Source organism: Coturnix japonica, chromosome 2 (assembly GCF_001577835.2).
Source record: "Coturnix japonica isolate 7356 chromosome 2, Coturnix japonica 2.1, whole genome shotgun sequence".
Taxonomy (NCBI): domain Eukaryota; kingdom Metazoa; phylum Chordata; class Aves; order Galliformes; family Phasianidae; genus Coturnix; species Coturnix japonica.
This window is the reverse complement of record NC_029517.1, coordinates 2,219,676-2,240,434: the sequence shown is the minus strand read 5'-3', so window position 1 is coordinate 2,240,434 and position 20,759 is coordinate 2,219,676. Positions and strand designations below refer to the sequence as shown.

Below are 20,759 nucleotides of genomic sequence, written 5' to 3'. Positions count from 1 at the left end.
AAAAAAAAAAAGAAAAAAAAAATCCCCACAACTTCACACTTCTTTTTTTTTTCTTTTTTTTTTTTTTTTTTTTTTTTTTTTTTTTGCATTTTAGTCGCTTCAGCCCAGGGAGCGAAATCCGGGCAGGTTGTTATAGCTACCCAAATCCACAGGGGTCCCCCCTGTCTATTTAAACCCCCTAAATCTTCCTTCCCCTTATTTAAAACTACATTTTATCCCTTGGCTTGTGGGCCAACGTGCCCCCTAATGAGTATTAAAACACTATCTCCTCGCAATTAGCTCATTCCTGACTTCGCGCTCCTGATTGACAGAACAAGCCAAAGCATCAGAATTCTCCCTTTGGCAATAAGTGCTGATTGGGTCCTTTTTTAAGAGAGAGCTACTTCAAACTTTTTTTTTTTCTTTCTTTTTTTTTTTTTTTTTTTAATATTTGCCTTCAGTGCTTTGGCTGAGAGAAGGGTTGGGTTTTTGGTTTTTTTTGGCTTTTTTTGGGGTTTTTTTTTCTGTGTGTGTGTATGGTTTTTTTTTTTCCTTAAACCTCTCCGAGATTTTTTTATTTATTTATTATTATTATTATTCCTTTTTTTTTTTTTTTTTTTTTTTTTTACCTTGAGAGTAGCAGAGGAAGGGAGAAAGAAAGAAAGAAAGAAGAGAGGATTTACCTGGTCGGGTCGAGTTCACTTCATTTGACTTCTTCCTTTTTTTTTTTTATTCTTATTTTTTATTCTTTTTAATATCTTTTCCTTGGGATAAAGGATTATTATTATTCTATTATTAAAATAATCATCCTGCCTCGGAAAGAAAAGAAACTTTTGGCAACTTCGGTTTAAAGAGGGGGAAAAAAAAAAAAAAAAGAAAAAAAAAAAAGACAACTTTTCATCAATGGCCTCTTTTGGATATTTCCTGTTTCTCTGTGGGTTGAGTCAGGCTCTGTCAAGTTACCCAATCTGGTGGTAAGTTTTATTCTTCTTCTTCGTTATTGTTGTTGTTGTGTGTGCGGTGTTGCTGTTGGGTTTTGTTGGTTGTTGGTTTTTTTTTTTTTCCTCTCATTTTCATTTATTTTCCCCTCCTCTGCTTTACTCTGCAACCCCTTGCGCTCACCGTGACTTGAAATTCTCCTTTCGTTGCCACTCAGCTAAAGGAGGTGGGATTGTTCCAGCGCCAGCAAGCTCTTAGAACCTGCATTTCACCTCTTTTATTTATGCATTCGCTTTGTTTATTTTGACTGGGTTATACCTGAGCTCTCCTTCTCCCGCTGTAGCAGAGCGGGAGCGATCGGGAAGTTCTTCTGTGTTTTCCTTTCTTTCTTTTTTCTTTTTTTTTTTTTTTTTTTTTTTTTTTTTTTTTCTTTTTTTTTTTTTTTTTAAAGCGCTTTGATCCTCTCCTGTGCAGAACAAAAGGCGCTGCCTGAATTAAAGAGATAATGATACAAGTTGACATGAGCATTTCAAGGTGATTTCGAGCCAGTCAGGTGGAAGGAAAGGGGGGCAGAGGATGGAAAGATGTCTTTTCCCCCCTTCGCTTTAAGGGATATGCAGGGAATGAATGGGAAGAAAGAGGTGAGAGGGGCACAGCGACCTGCGCGGAAGGCAGCGGAAAGTTGCGCGGTCCCAACTTGGGGGGGGGGTTAAAAAAAAGGCACTTTCGGGCTCTTTTTCCTCACTCTACGCCTTTAAGAAGGTTTTTATTATTATTATTATTATTCTCTCCCCTACCAAAAAGAAAAAGAAAAAAAAAAAAGAGAGAAAAAAGAAAGCAAATGGTGCAGGGCAAGGCATGTAACTGCACGATCTGCTCTAATTACCCCGCGGAGGTAATTGGGCTGAGGGAAGCCCTTAGAGCAGGGAGGGAGAGACGAGCGGGGAAGGCGCAAAGCGGGTTCTGCGCTTCTCCGGCGGCTGCGCGGGTGCGGAGCGGTCCGGTGGTGTTTGTAGGGTGTTGTTGTTTGGACGGGGTGGGGGAAAGATCGGGGTGAGCCCACGGAGGGACAGAGCTCGGGGATGGAGCTGGGGAGGTGCTGCGGGGCACCGGTAAAATATGTGTGTGTATATAGATATCTATATCTATCTGGGTTGTTCTTTTGACGTGCCTCTGCCGCTAAAGGGAGGGAGAGGGTTTCGGGTGAGCTGAGAGCGGTGTGTTGAAGGCAGAGTCCCTGCAACTATGTCAGGTATGTCTGAGAGCAGAGGGAAATCGTTGGGATGGGAGAGAGGCCATAAAATGCAAATGCGCGCTTGGGAAGACAGGCAGAAGGAGCAGCACCTGGACGGGAGTCATTAAAAAGCGATCTTTTATTCCCAGCCACCATCTAACTTATAATTAGAAACTCCGGTTGCATTCCTGATTGGAGAAGGAAGCGCATTCCTCCAATACCAACATAAATATTCCCCTGTCACCCGGCGAGGGGCTGAGCCCGCAGCTCAGGGTGCGGGTCGGACGGGGGGGGGTGGTGATGGGGTACAAGGGGCAGGATTTGGTCCGAGCGCACATCGGCTGTGTGCGGGGGGACCGAAGCGGTGATGCTTCTTCCCCTTCTCTCTCTATATTTTTCTATTCCCCCTCCCTCCCCTCCTCATGCTTTCCCCAATTGCCGTCCGGCGTTTTTTAGACGTTTATTTAGCAAAGAGAGCAAAACCCCCTCAGGCGATGGAAATGCGAAGGTGGGGATGGGGGGGGAGTCGGGCCGGGCGCTGTTCCGCGTGCTGCTGCCTTCCCCCCATGCACATCCCTGTCCCACTTTACTGATCCTCAAAACGAGACGTAAAACCCGCAGCCACCCCTTGGCCGGAGCTGGGTGTAAGCAGAGGAGGGGGCTGTGAAGGCTCCAAGGGCTGCGTAGTGGCACTCGGGACAGCCCCGTTCACATCACAGGGGTGGGAATGCAGACCTCTTCCTCCGAAAAGTTGTGTTCTGCAAGGACAGTTCGTTTCCAGTCTATTCAATTTAGAAAATCGATAGGCTTTCTATCTTTCTCTTATTTGAATTGAAAGCCGTCCTTTTTCTTCCTTTTTAATTAATTTATTTATTTTTAAATGGCATGTTTTCATTATTTTTTATTAATTTTTTTGGTTTTATATACAGTACAGAGGCAGAACTATTTCAGTCTGGAAGCTCAAGCGACAGACATTTCTCCTCATACATCTCTGTTTAAAGCCTCCCCGACATCTGCTCACAACCACATGACTGCTCGGAGCAGAAAATCCCCCATTCACCATCCCCAAATTGTCCCCCCCCCCTATGAATAAGAGTTCCTAATTAAAACATAACCTCACCCCAACGCCCGCAGAGCGATGGATGCTCGCTCTGCTCCCAGCTTGAGTAAAATCAAGGACTGAGAAACGATGCTCCCCTGTAGGGTTTGGTTAATTATTCTCCCAGAGGAAAGAAATTGGGGGAAACACCAAGCGTGTATCTGTCAGGGGGAGCAAGCAGGCATGTGGCTGTTACTGTAATTGCCTCCAAGCAGAGCTCCCTGCTTGGCTGCTCCGTTCGAGTTGCCATTCCCATCGTGGCATAGAGGTACCTGCTTAAAACAGGGCTGTGCAGTGCTGGGTGGGCTCTGTACAGCCCCTGGTCTGTGGGGCGAAATGTAGAATAAGAGAAGAGAAAAAAATCCCCCCTGGAGCTGTTGTGCTTTGCCTGCATCTTTTAGTGTCAGTGTGGGGGGAAAAGCTGAGTGAGCTTCCCAAAACCATAATAATTCCTATATAGCGTGCTTTCAGAAAGGGAAGAAATAGGATTTAGGAATAACATAGAAGAGACAGGATGACAGGGAGGCGGGTGCTGTTGGGACTGAGGTGGTAAGTTAAGTTGGCAGGGACGTGCCGGAGTGATTTATTGCGGCACTGTCACTGCATGGGACTTTCCTCAGCCCAGCGTTGCACTGCGTTTCACTGTGCCACTGAAAGGTGCCCCCGAAGACTCTTTTGCACTCAGATCAATAGCAAAACAGTGATAATAAAGCTTTATTTGTTTCAAATGTCAGCGTTCTTTGTTTGTCTAAAAATAAAAAGAGAAAGCAGAGAGGGTGAAGGAAGGAGAATTAGGAAATGCAGAAGCAGAATTCATGAGCAGAAAGGATTAGATGTCCCCTGTCCTGTTGGGGTCCAGGCATGACTAGTGGCATCACAGTGTTACAGCTATTCCCAGCTAATTTATGTTGCTTTGACTGGTTGGCTTCACATGCAATGGAAGAAATGTGAATAGATTTTATTTCTTAGCTGATGGCCTGAGGTCAGACTTGGTATGGAGACAGTCAGAGAGTGATGAAATGGCTCAGGAAGAAGAAGGGTTTGATTCAGGAAGAATGATGGGATGCAGGTGATGCAATGTGAGCTGGTTGGAGTGCACTGGAAGCTCCACATGAGATATCCTAGGATCATTAAGGCTGGAAAAGATCACTGAGAGCACCTCATCCAGTCATGAAGAAAAAAGGATCAGAGGTTGATAGGAGAGACCTGGTGGAGCTCATATCTCACCTGCTACTCTCTGTAAGTGAGGTGGGATGACACTGCCCTCCTAATAAACTGGGTTAAAAGATGAGCAGTAACTGCTAGCATCTGAGTGAAAACAGTGTCACTGAAGAAAGACAATAAGGATGTGTGTGTTAGGGATATTTCCCTAACTTCCACCTCTTTTCCATTGATTTTAGCTCCTTATTGCTTGTTGTCCAAAAGTGATCAAAGCAGAACTTATGGTTGAATCATCCATGTAGGATGAGATTGGCCAAAGCTTCTGGCTTTGAAAAGGTGATGCATTTTGTCTTTGCATTCCTACTCCTTGTGCTTCAAGATATATGAATTTCTGGGAGTAGGGTGGGAGGGCAGCATTGCTAATGGGAGGATACACTGGGGTATGGGAGGTACATTGCGGGTGCCACAGCTGAATGGTTCCCTGAGAGCTGAATGGCAACACTGCAGTAAGAGCAGTACGCAGACAAAGCTTGTGCCATGTTTCAGGTCTCTCCTGGCATTTGTCCCCTTTAGGGTGGAGGAAACAGCCTCCAATCTGCCCTGGGCTGAGTGAAAGCCAAGCAGGGTTCTGGATCCCATGAAAAACACAATCCTTGTTGTTTTCTTTTTTCATGACAAATCCTAGAGAATGGAGCTGAGTCTTGGCAGGCTCCACACTTGAGAAACCAAAGCTTAGGTTTGGCAGAGAGTGAGCACGTTAAGTGAGAAATGATCATTCCTCGTTAACTGGGAGGGAGGCAGAGCCATGGAAGGTCACCCAAGGGACAGCATGAGCCATGCACGTTGACATCAGAGCTCCTAAAGCAATCTGTAGAGCTCAGAAACATGAATTGCATCTACCCTTTCTTCCTCTGATCAATTAACTCGAGCTGAGGATTTTGACATTTCCAAGGCAGTGGTATTCATCTTCATTTCCTCTGCTACTGCAGCAGGTTGCAGTGTGATGTTAAACAGCCGTCATGCTCCTCTGCTGAGGTGGTTGCATGCGGTGCAATCCCTGTACATGCACTCCTCTCCCACCCTTGCCCCAAGGGTTGGGAATTGCCTTTATAAATATAATACCTATGTTACAACAGTGTCTTACACGGCCCCTTTCTGCCAGACTGTGTGTCATCACCAAATGATGCTTTAGCCTTTTCTCAGATACCAACTCTCCTATTATCATGGATACTCCTAAGCACAGCAGGGGTGATTTGCACCCAAGCAGCAATGGGCACAAAGGCCACATGGGCTGAGGACACCTTTCTGCATCAATATAAGTAGTGGGAAACTGTTCCTGTCTTGTCTGTGCTTGAGATGTAGTGTGCAAAGGCGGTGGACCAAAGCACTGGCTCAAGTCTTTTCTAACAAAGAATAAAGAAATGTGAATTATTTTTCTCCCCAGCCCTTTTCAGGCCCTTTCCTGGGCTGCACTATTAGCTCTGCAGCAGGGCTGGCTGTACAACCAAGACACTCATTTGTCTGGCTCACCAAGGGGAGCCAGGTCTTTTCTTCTTCTTTCTAAAGACCTTTCTGCACAGTTTCCATGTTCATGGGTGCTATTGCAGTGTACAGCATGAGGCAGAGTAGAGAGGTGGTTGCTTCAGGGCAGTAGATGTTCATGCCATAGGTGGGTCCCATTCTCTTCTCCCAGCTCTTGTGCCAACTTGATGTAACATTTCACCCATGCACATGGCATTTTCCAAGCTAAGCTGTAAAGCTAGGCCTTGGAAATGAACCATGGAATCATAGAATGGCTTGGGTTGGAAGAGACCTCAAAACCATCTTGTTCCAAACCCCTGCTGTGGGCAGAGTTGCCAACCAGTAAATCAAGCACTAGATCAGGTTGCGTAGGGCTCCATCCAGCCTGGACTAGAGCTTGGAAATGGCCACCATCCCTGCTTTCTGTTTGGAAAATAATAATAATAATCATCATCATCAGACATTTTGACTGATCGCTCAAGGGTCAGGCTAGAGAAACTTTAGATTTTACTTTGAGTCTCTGGTCTCTTTTAGGAAAGAAAAGACAAAGATTGCTGCTCTTGCCCTGGATGTACCAGGAGAAATAAGGCTGGTATCACCATTCCAAATCCATGGGATCTTCTTCCTTCTCGCATCCCTTTTCCCACAACTGCAATGAACTAATTAGGCTCAGAGCAGCAGAGAAAGGATGCTGTTCTGTACTAGGCCTCACCAGGAGCAGGTGTGTTACCTTTGTGTTTACAAGAAGGTGAGGAAAGCCCAATATATGTCCAAATACTCACTTCCACCTCACTCAGCACTGGCATTCCTCAGGGATAGTTGCCCTTGCTTGTGTCACTTGAGTGCATGATTCAAATATCCTAGCCATGTTTCATAGGTCTTTTTATACAGCATAATGACAGCGCTTAAGGAGTATTGCACAAGTGTGCTATGGACCAGAGCACGTGTATCTTTTCCATGCGCTGTGCTCAGTTAATGTTGGATGGAGCACCGCCCATGGCTGCGAGAATATGGACTCACTAATGGAAGCTCTGCTCTTCTGGCACCTCTGAGGGCCAAATGAAGGCTCAGGGTCTGTAAGATCCACAACAATTCAGCAGGACAGCAGACTGCACTCAGGCAGTCACCCAACAGCCAGGGCTTTGCTGGGTCAGGCTCAAGCTTAGTCCACTGCTTCCAAATGTTTCCATCCAGCCTGGGTCACTCACACCCATTTTCTTCCCTTCTGCCCCTTTAAAAGTGGCAAGGTTTGCTGGTTTGCTTTAAATTCTGTTATAACCTAAGTGCAACATGTAAGAAATCAGCAGCTCGCTGGCTTGCTCCAAATTCTACCAGGGCTTGCAAAAAAACAAAGGGATGGAAAAGGAACCAATATGTTAACTCCCTTGTTTTGAACTCCTAACATAGGGCACTGTCTTTAAAAATGGCCTTTAAGCCAGGGGAGAGCATTATGCATCACAAAGACACTGTTTGTCTCTTCCCCTTGTTTGCCACCTGCATATTCGCAGGCCCTTTCCCACTTGGATGTTGCTTGATACCCAGGAGAGCACTTTGCATTTGTAGAGCCCAGGCCATCAAAGAGTTCAAGGTGCCTTTGGTCCCCTCATCTCAGTTCCTGTTCTGGTATCCATGACAGTCAGTTGTGCTTTTTATGGTTATTTTAAAGTTGTGCTTTTTATTGGTTATTTTATTTGCAGGGATGCTGTTAATCTTTCCCAGCATCCTTACGCCTCTTCCATACTGTACTGGTGCAAAATGCTTTTTCTCTCATTGCATCTTTGCAAACTCCGAAGCTTCACTACAAGGTCACATCCGTGTGTGGGCTGGTTCTCCTCTCACAGACCTCACAAGGTGTCCCAGGTATCTGGGATGCCCGTTTCCCCTCTTCCATGGAGGGAAGTCAGATTTTCCTCAGAGGCTCAGAGAGCGCCTCAGGGGTTCTTTGAGCTCAGATCATGGGAGACCTCCACATTTCTAGCCTGACCCCGTGTCTGTCACAGGATATGGAAGCTCAGCCCTTCCCCATGCATCAATCCTAGTGTTCAGTTTAAGCTTGTCTTGCAGGAAAGGCGTCTAATCCCAAAGTGAAGATGCCAGGTTTTCCATCAGGAGTCCAAGTGTAGGTGTCTACTTTCAGTTAAGATGCCTGATGGCATCCTATTAGTCCTCAGTGGTCCAGAGGGAATCATATAAGATCCAGAGATGCCATGCCCCTTTTTGAGCAGCAGATGGAAGCCAATCAGGTAAACCCTACAGCATCTCGGTTGCTCTTGATGCCTATCTGCAGGCAGCTGAGTGAAGTCTCGGTGGAATTAACTTTCTCCATTACATGTCTGCAGTTTGGATGTCTCCATCCAAGCCAGGTATTTTTGGCTTTGTTTGCACTTTCTGGCATAATTCATGTGTTAATCCTTTGATGGGACATGGTACGTGACTGGTTAAACTCTCTGATACTCTGAAAGAGCTGAGGCAGTCAGCTCAGAGACATCACCTCCAAGGGCACTGCTCAGATTGTTCCCAAGCAAGGGATTCCCCTTTGAGAATGTCCTCATTTCACTATTTTCTTGCTGTTAAAATATGAACTCAATTTCTAATTATCATTGCCTGCCTAAAACACACCTAAAATCAAGTCTTGGACTTTATCTTCTCCCTCTATTTTAACAATAGCTTACTGGTGTACTGGAATGGGTGCTTGGGTGATACGATCATACTGTGCTTTCACAACCATTTCCATGCTTTCCAGGCTAAAACCACCCCTATACTCAGCAGTTTCACCCCGTCTTATTTGCTGCCATGTCTCAGCACCACTGCTGGAAGCCTAAACAGATGAATGTTTTGCGGCTTCCTCTGTAGCACGTTTAATCCTGCTTCTAATCCAGCACACTCTGGAGCACAAATACATCTTCCTCAGCTCTTTTTCTTCTGTTGTCAGACACACCCAGAGTTTTCCATCTTCCAACCACATTCACAAGTCATTGATGCAAGCTTGTAATGGGAGGTCAACTGAAAACTTGAAAAATTAGATTCAAAATGGCATTCTTGCATCTCCATCAAGTTGTGTCTGCAGAGGACACAGTCATTCCTTAAGAGCTGAATCTGCATCTCAAAGAGTTTGTCTGGCTTTGCTTTACTTTCAGTTCTCTGAACTGACAGAAAGCAACTCCAAATCCTTGTAGGCTGAGGATGCACATAAGGAAGCATTTCTATTTTTTACAGGACTTTATTAACTTGGGAAGAAGTGAGGCAGTCTAAGATCTTGCTGGACAGGTGAGGTCCTCTCCAAAGCCCAGTGAAAGGTGATGAAATGTCACTATCAAATAAGGTCTGGAGAATTTACTGGGAGACCCACTGCTGCTTTAGAGGCATGAAAATCCATTTAATGGGTGTTAGAACTAGATGATCCCTTCCAATCTATCCCTTTCTGCAATTCTGGGAGATCCAGGTTTGATCCCTGTCCCTTCTGGAGGAGAATCTTTCATATTTAGCAGTCTCTAGCCAAGTTTTCTTTGGAGTTATCAGTGAGAAATAAGATGCTACTCATCCAACATATGTTAGGCATTCTCCTTCGGATGGGATGAATCACTCCCCAGCTGTGCCAGTTTTCTCACCATTGCCTGCTACAGGATCCTGGGTGATGAGGTCAGACAAAGATATCTCATTTTATACAGGTGAATTCAGCACCCTTTTTTTTTTTTTTCTCTATGATTCCACTCCTAAAAGTGTGTACTCAATGATCCAGATAGACATGTAGAAAGTTAAGAGGATACTCCCATTGGAAGACTGTCTTTTAAACCCCAGTAGTAAGCAGTTCTTTACATCTTTAGAGACTGAAATGCCTCTAGAAATCTGTTGCTTAAAGACCTGGTGTCACATTCCACACTGGTACAGAAGAGCTAAGGAAAATTCCCATATAATAGAAGGGCATTTAAAGAGATTGCTTATGAAGTATCATTTTCTGGCATGTTCTTCCATTAGAAGAGTAGACCCGTTTGTCTTGAAAGACTGTACCTTACCAATCTGTGCCAGGAGAGCTGAGCACCTGAGTTAGACCCCCCCATAACACAGGAGTGCTGCCTCTCCCTGTGGGTTGGCTTTGTAATGCCAATGGTGAGCCCTTCTGTAGGGTCTGGGAGCAGTGCCCTCCTGATGTCATGTTCTAGGTGTATGGGCCGTAGTTATTTTGATATCTGTGTTGATATCTGTGTTGATGATACACTACATTTTTTCTGCTAGTGTGGCATCTTGCCTTCCTTGACTAGGAAGGCCAGTCTGGCTTACCCAGTCCACCAGTTGTCTTAGAAGAGCGTGCTGCCCTTTTCAAGGCCTTTTTGTGCTCCCATTTACAAATAGTGTCAAGCTAGGAAGAAAATGGCAGCCTGAAGCCATTGAGTGCACTGCTGCAACCTGAGCAATCAACTGATTTTATTGAGCTGCCCCTTGTCTGGGGATGTGATGGGTCTGTGAAAACACTGAGCTCATTTTGAAGGTAGGAGAAAGTGGATTAGCTTTGCTGCTTTGTTGAAGTGCTCACTTACTTACCTTTACAGAAGAAGGGTGAGCAGCACAGATGTAACTGTCTAACTGTTAGGCACCTTGGGCTAGTAGAGATACATCCCACCGTGGTGCAACAACTTCTACCATCATTAAATCATTCAACCCTGAAATCATCTCATTCACCCTCAAGTGCCACAGGCTGGGTTGAATATACCTAAATCACAGCCTCAAAGAAGCAATGGGTAGGAGAGGTAGTTAGCACTGAGTCATTCCTAACAATAACATCAGCTGGGCAAGGAAGGAGTTTACCGGATCACGGTGTTTTTCTAACAGGTCAGGTCGTGGATATTAACAGATTGATTGCAAAACTTGAAAGTCACTAACAACAGGAGACTAAGGGTGCTGTGGGAGTGAAAGAGCCACTCAGGGAGTGGCCTGAAAGAGTAACACGGACCAGACAGATGGGGGCAAACAACTGAGCTGAAAGAGAATAGATAAGACACATTAGCAGAAGATTAGGAATCAGACAGGGAAATGCTAATTCAGTGCCCACTGCAATCCTTGGTGTAACTTGCCCACAGGCATATTGGGAAGTCTGTCATAGAAAGGAGCAGTCAGTTCATCTGTCCCACTGATGTAATGTGAGGCCAAAAGTCTCTTGGTGAATGAAAGATTCCATTTTATCTGTACTATAAAGCAGTGTATATATATACAGCATTCTAACAGTTCCATTGTGATTACAAGTAAACTGCAATGTCTACAAGCAGACCTTCCACATTGTGGGATGGAAACTAATTCAAGGGTTATATAGTCTGGCATGCATTTACAGCCACAAATACATCTCAGCTGATCTACCTGTGGTGTCTGCCACCAACAGTGTTGTTAGTGATAGCTCCTATTGCCTCTGACATTGGCACTCACCTGGAACACACTGAGAACTTTGGATCTGTTCTCTGTTCTCCAGTAATAGATTTCTTGCAGGCCAGTGTTACCTCCTGTTTGGGTACGTGCATGGAAGAGCCCAGTTGTGTTCATTTTTAGTACAAGAAGGGTAGGACAGCAAGCAGGACCTTGACAATGTAAGTTTAAGTTTGCTCACTGTGCTACACTACAGTGGATGTGCACAACACTTACATACTTCAGTCATGCTGAGCACATCCTACCCCAGAACTGGACATCGCATTTGAAGTAGTCATCTAAGTTTCCTTTCTAGTCAATGAATGAAAACTGACACTTCCTCACTGTGATTCACCAGACCTATCCGTGATGCCAATCACACTGCCAACGCAATGAGCCTCTCTGTAGCATCTGGTTCTCTGTGCTGGTGATAGAACCAAGAAGATTGCCTGGGTGGCTGGATTCTAGATGAACAAGGTTAGATCAAATGCTAAAGCCCCAACATTCTCAATTTCTTAAACGCATATGGATCCCTAAGCTATGGGACTCCATAAATAAGGAATTTGTGTTTCTGTGAAAGTCTGTTGTTGTTTGCTGTGGTGTAGTGCAAAAGCTTGTTCAAGAAACACACTCTTGCAGAAGCATCACTGGTCAAATAAATAGTAACTTGGATGAACATTTGGAACCAGTAAAGAACTGCTAGGTGGATGTGGGATGTGGCTTAGTGGGCATGGTGGGGTTGGGTTGGACAAGATGATCATATTGGTCTTTTCCAACCTTCATGATTATATGATTCTGTGTACCTAGATAGATACTACTCTCGAGAACAACCACAGTCAGTTCCAGTGTGGTGGAAGAGTGGTAGAAGTCATGTGAACAACCCTTTAAACTGCCTCCATTTCAGGGCTGTGCATAGGTTTTGCTGTTAAAACTGCTTGGTTGCTAACTTAGGCGTGATCTTAGGTGTAGGCATAACTGCGCTAAGTTAGACACAATTATTACTATTAGGAGGGAATAGATACAGACACCTCAGGTGTCGTAGGTGTAATTTTCAGTCAGTGTTGTCTCTTTCTCTGTGAAATTCAGACCCTATTTAAAATGCAGAGGTGGAATGGGAGAGGTTGTGTATGGAGAAGGATATATTTCAGAACATGTGAATTGTGGCACTGGAGGAACTGGAAGGCTCCTGCAGAAACCAAGGCTCAAGTCATCCTGCTGACTGTCTGCTGGACCCCTCATGACATTTGGGTCCATCAGCCAAGTGAGTTTTGTTTGGCTCAAGTTCTGGGAGATTCTGGATAGGCACAAAGTAGAAGAGATAAAAAGGTAGATCCAAACTCAAAGTCAGGACTAGATTTCCCTTGAGTTTGACCTGTCTTTGGATTAGAAGCTGAACTCCTTTAGGTCTTGATCCTGCAAATTGCTTCATATTTTAATTCCAGGCCAGGAAAGTGCTGCTTAACCTTGTATTTATCCTAAATATTTGAGCATTTCTGTTCATTTTCTATGTGCAAGCACCAAGCTGGGTCACACAGGTTGAAATCAAGCTCGAGAACAGGGAGAATCTTTCCTGTGTTGTGCTGATACATAGCACATTATTATACATGCTACCAGGGACATACATTAATAATGTATGTAAATTATAGGCATATCTCTCAGTCCCATCTCTTATCCCATTGCAGGAGAGAGAAGGAACCCAGTTAAGGCTTGTATATATCTGACAACATGTAGCAAAACTTGGCTAGGAGCTAGATGGGGTTTTGGGGCATGCAAAGGCAGCATTGCAATAACGTTTGTGTATATCCTAATGGGCTTCAACATTTGCAGAATCCATCTATATAGTATCTATCCTGATCTGCACCCAGGACTTAGATATTGTGGGTGTTGAGAGCTTCTGCTCTGAGATTCACAGGTTTCTGGCTTAGTCCCCAGTGTTGGCCAAAACTCAATCAATGTGAATAATTGATTTGGTAGTTCTGTAAAGAAGAATAATGTCTTGGTTAGCCTGTGCTGCTGAGATTTAAGAAATTTGGGTTCAAACTCCTGTTTCAAATCAAGGAGAGGAAACTTATGAAACTCATTTTCCCATACCATGGGTGAGTGCCCTAACCACTAAGCTGCTGACTGTGTACAAAGGGGACATTGCGTCCTCTAACTTCTCTTTGGGAATGGCACCTTAGGGGATGGGCACATGAACAAATTACCACGAGGTAAGTTAGGGTGTGAACTAATAAGATGCCAGTTTTTTTGTGGTAACTGCCCGTGTGAATGCTCTTACCCTGCAATAAGTACAAGACGGTTCGTATATACCAGGGGGTAAGAACATTCACATGGGTGTTCACATGGCTCACGCCCCAGTTTGACTCCCGGTAACTTGGGGCTGTGCCTCTAACCTCAGTACCCTTGGTATTTCATCCTGGAAAAAAAATAATACGAAACCAAACTCTTCTCTTTTACCTTATCCCCAAATCTGCCAATTCTACAGTTCCAACTGCAAACATTTTCAAGTATTTTGGGGTTGCCAAGAAGTATTTGCTGAATATGACTTTACTGCTTCATTTTGGCAGATAACAGCTCCTAGAGCCTTGCAGCCAGCTTAAACCAACACAGGCAGATCCTCTACTGATGCCTTACAAGCTTTGCCTGCCTCATAGTCAGAGACCTTCTGGGCACTGACATAATATTAATATTCCCATTTCTCACAGCCAGCCCCTGAGCTCTGAAGAGGTTTAAACATGTGGAGATGCAAAGTTAGGTTTGTAAAACAGTTTAGCCATGTGAAGAAAAAGTGTTGTGGTCGAGAGTTGAACACTACCTTCAGGTTGCCTGGAGGTCAGTGGGCACTCAGCACTTTTTCATGCACTTCCCATAGATCTGGGAAATGGCTACAAAGGATGGCAGCACCTCCAAAGAGAAGACTCTAATTTCAATTCCTGGTATACTGGTCTGGGAGCTTTACAAGGTTGCAGAATTAGATGGCTGTGCTTGGGTGCAGACTGGGTATAACCGCATAGACCCAACTAAGTGAACAATAGAAAATGTCCTTAAAATATTCCAGGAACTGGACTCAATATTCCAATCAAAAAACACATGCTTATGTGATGGGTCTTTGTCTCATAATGACCCCAAATCTGACTGACTCAGGATCTCTTGAGAAATCTCCTTAAAAGCTATATTGGAAAGATCAGTTCATCTTTGAGGCAGTTCTTGACTAACGTGGAACACTCTTGCTTGAAAATAGGGCTTGCTCAGAAGGTATGAGGACAACTACTATTTCCAAGCACACAAAGAGTTGCATCCATTGGATGAGCAGCACACTCCCCTAACAGACTTCTGTGGATGGAATTCACTCACTTCATTTTAGCTATGTAATGCTTAAATATCTAAGCAAATCATCTTACCTCCCTCTAGGACGATGGGCATCTTCTGAAGGAGATTCATCCTTCCTTAGATAGATATCTTTGGTGGATGTGATGAATCACTGTCTGGAGTTGCCTGTCTTTCTTCATCCCCTCTAGAAATAACCAAAACACCTAGCTTTTAGACAGCTAATGTTGGGAGGTATGACTGAGTGCCTGAGCACCCAGAGATGTCATTGATGTGATGCCAGTTGGTGTCTGGAAGGTTTTTATCCCTATTTTAAGAGCAACTGATGAGAAGTCTTAAGTGTTTTTCAGATCCTTGACCTTCCTTGGTGATACTGCGTGGGGAAAAAAAGAGGTGAAAGGCCCAATTCTTCTCTAGGACAAACAATACAGTACTTCCAATTCAGGTGCATAAAGAAACTGACGTATATAACAGTTTTGCAGAGCTATTTTCAGGAAAGCCTTCTATTAAAACCTGCCAGATTAAAATCCAGCAGGTTTTAGCTTTGGGATGAAAATAGGATATTTGAGCCAAAAACTTAGGATTTTTTTCCAGAGATCTTTTTTGAGAATATTTACAGAGCCTGATAATTCCCATATTTCTATAGGGCTGAAGCATTGTTACCAGCCTGGCGTACTAACAATGTACTAATTCATTTATGGCTGCAATGTGAACATTATTAGCAGAAATAGAAGAAATTCTTCACCATTGCACACTTCAGAGGGTAGCCTGTGGTTTGTGACTGGCCAAGGATTCAGTGTAACTTTGTCGACAGTTTGGACAAACACTAAACTGAGTTGCCAGCTGTCCATACTAACCAACTAACCATGTTAAACTTATGAACCTTTCCTTCTGAACTCCTGGTTTCTTTGTTTTAATTATTATTTTTTTTTGTGTGTGTATTGGAAGATGCATATCATCTAGAACTTAAACAGCTAGACTATGGCTTTGACATTAGTTAGCTCTTTAGTGACTAACACCTACAAAAGTCAACTTGGTCCACCCGTCCTAGATGCTTATCTTAGGACGGAGCAACTTGGCCTTATGAGGCATGGATCTCTCAAGGACAGAGGAGGCTTGGATGATATCATTGACTGGATTTCAGATGGTCAAAGAGAGGCAAGATGATGTCTATTCCAGGCAGCCAGCATTAGCATGAGCATTGGTTAATTGATGATGTTTCAGCCCCAGTGAACTGAGAGGTTTGGGCGAATCTGTTGAAGTCCTGCAGCCTTGAGAACCTGTCTAAAGCTGGCACAGCTCTATAGCCTAGAGGATGAGGACTGCAGCTGACAAACATCGCACCAGTGGAATTACAGTGCAGATGAAATATGAGGTCATTGTGGCTAAGGAAACTACGGATGCTGCTTGCTAAGTTTTATGGCTTAAGAAGTTTACTAGTACCTACATGTCTTTTCAAAACCTAATTCTGCCAACCCCGACTCCAGGGAAGTTTTTAACCAAGCTATGAATCTCTAGAAGCTTCCTTTTTGCTTTGCTTCAGACTTCTACAATGAGAAAGTCTCTGTCTGCAGAAAGATTTCATAAGAACAATCCCTGACTTTTCTTTAAGCTTTTCTAGCTGTGCACTCAGTTGAGGCAACCTGGAAACTGAGATTTCCTCAGAATATCCTGAGTAAATGAAAGGCATCACTGCAAATAAATGGCTTTGCAGAGAATGGGCTCAGCCTCTGCTGACCTTCACAGCCCCACTTCACTGATTTCCCACTCCTTGCATTGTATTTCACCTGCCTTTTAAGAAACTCTCAGTTGTTTGCACAGTGTAATCCACATACGTTTATTAGGAAGTCAGAGGGGAAGGTGGGAGCAACCAGCACTGATCTTTAGCATAACACAAGTCTGTCATTTGCAGGGTTTTCTTACAAAGAGCCTTGTCCCAGAGGTCACTGGGGACCCCTTCAGTCCCAGATAGATAAGACATAAGTGCTAAAAATTTTGCATGCAGTGAATTCAGTAAAGCCAGAATTGCCCTATCAGGCACATCATTTTCTTATGCAGACACATATGTGCTTATGTCTCAGTATGTGAACAGAGTGATGTCCTGAGAATCTCCAGCACTAGGTGACCAATCTTTCCACCCATCTGACAGTGGGCCTGAGATACAAGGCTCTACAAGCTTCTCTCTTATCATGATGAGTACTTCTCCAATATTTTTCCTTGCTCATCCAAACAACTCACTATGGGCTGAAATTCCTTTAAGGGAAGAGCTTTCAGTTGTGATCAGAAGCTGTCAGGAAGGAGGGAGATTCCATCCTGTTCCTTCATGAGCTTTGCCAATCTCAGAATCACAGAATCACAGTATTATCGAGGTTAGAAAAGACCTAGAAGATCATCCAGTCCAACCATTACCAATACTTCCCATCTAAATCACATCTCGCTGTGTTTCAGGGCTGTATTTGAGGTGAATTTGGTTGGTTTCAATGAACTGCCACTGGTACCTGTTCCACTGCTTGATAGAGAAAAAAGCCTGTATAATGTAAGCATCTTACCTGGAGTTTGTCCCCCTGCTGTTGCCCTATGGACTTCTGAAGGTCTCGGAAACAAACAATTGCCAGTATTTATTCCTGGCCCCATAGTCTGTCCTGCACGTGGTGAGATGAGCTGATCTCTCCTGATGTTGAGACTGCTGTTGAACATGTCTACTACCTGAGCAGCAGAAAACATAGATGGGACGGTGGAAAATGTGGATAGTACCTCTCTTGAAAGATGTTTTTTCTAACAGCAAGCAGTAAAGAGATTGTTGCTGTCTCAGAGGAAGCTGGATTGTCACTGCAGCTATTGATAAGGACATTAGAGATCTTTATTTCTTTCTCTCCTGGTCAGAAACAGGAGTACCATAAAGTCATTTACATCAATTTATTTCTAAGAAGTGCATGTTATTGCTTGCTGTCAGTTGCAAGTGTGCTACGAGGGATACTGGCTGCCTCTGGATAAAGAGATTTGCAGCTCCATGTTGCAAGCATCTCTTCACGTTTTAATCTGGAAAAGAACTCAGGAGTTGGGTTTTTTGATGGCTTCCACTGTTAGATACTTTCATTTGAGCAAAATGGAAGTGTTTGGAGGAACACAGGCTGACACTCACCATGTTGTAGTGGGGTGTTGGTGTGACTGCTCCCTCTCCTCAATACCACTTTTAGTCAATTTTGTACTGCCTGAGGCTCCAGCAGAAATTAGAATCTGGGTCTAAGGGTTTGCCTGTGTGTGGAAGTTATAGCAAATTAAACTCATGATCAAGTTTCTGCGGTGTAACAAGTTACCACACATCAGCTGACCCTTGGTAGCTGTCTGCATGCTCACTGCTAGCCTGCAGCAAGTCAGGTAATTAGACTGTGCTTACCCACAATAAAAAAGGGTTAATTTAAATCACATTCACTAGTATTTGCTGTAGGCTAGCAATCCACATATGTAGGATTGTGGGTCAGCTAGCGCACTGCAATTTGATGTTCACTAGCTTGACCATGAGATTGAGCCCTAAGTGGAGATCTAAATTTATCATGCATTGATGTCTGTGTACTGCTGCCTTCAGGAGGCACTCTATAGGATGCAGTTGTTCAGACATCTGCAACAGATAACTCATTCTGACTCCTTTACTGGCAAAAGAGAGGAGAAATGGATGGTACCTGGTGAGTCATTTTCCCCATCCTAAACAGAGTTTAAAACAAACAAACAAAAAAAATCAAGGACCAATTGAACTCTATTCCAGAAGGGTATATTTCTTTTCACTGCCAACAGGAAAATCTGGACGACTTGCTCAGATGTAGACTTCTAGATTGCAGATACTGATCAAGTGAAGACCACTTCCCAACACAATCTTCTCACAGGCATTTGAGTGTTGAGCTCTATCCAAAGGCCCTCTGCCTGCCAGCCAGAAGTGGAGCTCAGATCCCAGAAAGGTCCTGTCTCATAACTGTCAACCCCAAAAGGATGCCTCATAAGCTCTGACGTCTCTGGTGGATTGGACCTTAAATGCCTTGACCCTTTTAAAGAAGAATAAATTACTCTTCAGACCATCTAGACGTAGATTATTCAAATACACATACAGCTGTCTATCTGTATTTCAGATTTAGTGAGAAATAGAATCATAAAATGGCTTAGATTGGAGGGGACCTTAAGGATCATCTAATTCCAACCCCCCTGGTGTGTGGACAGGGTAATATTTAATAAGTAGCACTTAATAATATATTTATAATCCATGTTGCTATGCAATGACTTCTCCCATAGGTAAATCATTAGTGATTTCAATACACGTTCTATAGACGTATGTGATGACTCAGAGAACAGGAGATTTCCTGCAGAAGGCAAATCCTGTCTTCACTTGAGCCAAAACAACAGGAGAACTCGCCAAATTCCAAGGTGGCTGTGTACCTGTGCCCACGAGAGATCAACAGAGAGGCAGAGAGCTGTAGAAACAATGAGCCAACCAAGCTTATTTTTAAATAGTTCCCTTTCATTTGCTTGTGTGGTGCTGCAGATTTCCTTTCCCTAACACAGATTGCCATTCAATAATATTATTTCTGTAATTCCTTATTTAGGTGCAATCCTCAATCATAGAAAAGAAATTCTTGTATTGAATTTTCAAACTCAGCACCAAGAGTGTGGCTCAACACAAGTATCTACAGCCATCTGAGATTTCCTTGGAGTCCACATACTGCTCCAGGAAGGTACAGGCTTCCCATGCCACATCTGCAAGCCTTGTGCAGGAACCTCACATAGGATCAATCATATAGAAGCATACATGCAGCTGAATTCGTTCCTGAACTAAGATTCAGATACTTTAACTTGGGTTTCTACAATAACGTTGTCAATATCTACATCTGAGCCTCGTTCCACTCAGTTGAGCTTTAAGGTTCGATATACTCAGGTACACTTAAGTGTTTAATGCTGTTCAGGATACTCTGTGTCATCTGAGGTATCAACGTGCTTCAGCAAGGCAGGCTGGAGCCAGGTAGATATGTAAAGTCCCTCAAAGGTACTCAACACACCTATGCTTAAGGAATTGAATTCCACTCAGGGAATTCAAACAAGTGCATACAATTTCCCCCCAAAAAGTAAATATTAGTAGTCTTGCTACAGAATGTCTGTTTCCCAACTAAAAGCAATATTATATATAAAAGGATTTTATGTAAATGAACATTTATCCTGGTTGTGGGAGTGAGGTCTGCTATCATGAACGTGTAGTGATTGTCTATAATCCTTTGAATCGTTGACCGTGGAATCAGTGGGGAGAAATAAGAAAGAGAAGAATTAACCATCTTCCTAAACTTTGGCTCAGTTCATTTAGATCAGTGTTATCCTGTGTTTGGGGAATTGGAAGCTGACGGTGCCAGTAACACCAGGCACCAATTTCTAATCGAGTCATTCAGTATTAATGCTTTAGAGCTGTGTCTGATTACCTCTGAAGAAGGAAAATATGGTCTGTTGGTCATATCTAAAAGAATAGGTTGTGTTGTTGCGTAGGATAACCTGTTCTGGTTTACTACCACAACAGCTGCACTGAAGCTGAAGAAAAGAAGGTTATCAAAGCATTTAACTTCATATAGCATTAATTGAAAAAACCCACCATCTTCAGGTGAATGCATTATAGCTGCTGTGGCTCAAGAAGTTACCAGCCATCAACACTGCAGCATTTCCTGGTACGTAGGACCTCAGTCTAATTTCAAGGTGAAAGGGAGAGACTTAAGCTTATAAATTCCCCCTCTCAGGTGGTGTAGGCTAAGAGCACTTGCTTGGACAGTGGCAGCAGCTCTGCTGGCAGGCAGGAACTTGTCAATTACTTGGTCTCATTCACTGCTTGCCAATAACTTGCTTCTCATCACCTTGGTGAGTAAACAGAGGGAAGCAGAGCCCCTACCTCTACATTTATGAAAAATGTTACCATGTCAACGTGCACAACTTCACATAGACACAAGTGAATGGATTAGCTATGTACAGACATGCATCCTTCAACTTAAATGTGCAATGCAAGATGACGGGAAAGAAGAACCCACATGATCCAGTGCACTGAGCCCTTGAATTGAGTTGATATGATGATATGGCTCCAAAGCCAGT

At 43.7% G+C, this 20,759-nt stretch overlaps 1 protein-coding gene across 1 annotated transcript in view; it reads left to right on the top strand.

Annotated features, from left to right (window-relative positions):
• Window positions 1-749: 749 nt before the first annotated feature.
• The window catches only part of WNT3A (Wnt family member 3A), a 76,200-nt gene continuing 56,190 nt past the window's right edge, over window positions 750-20,759 (top strand). Inside the window, exon 1 of the mRNA XM_015853035.2 lies at window positions 750-953. Coding sequence (XP_015708521.2) covers window positions 883-953 — 71 coding nt within the window. The 5' untranslated portion in view covers window positions 750-882. The remainder of the gene's footprint in view (window positions 954-20,759) is intronic.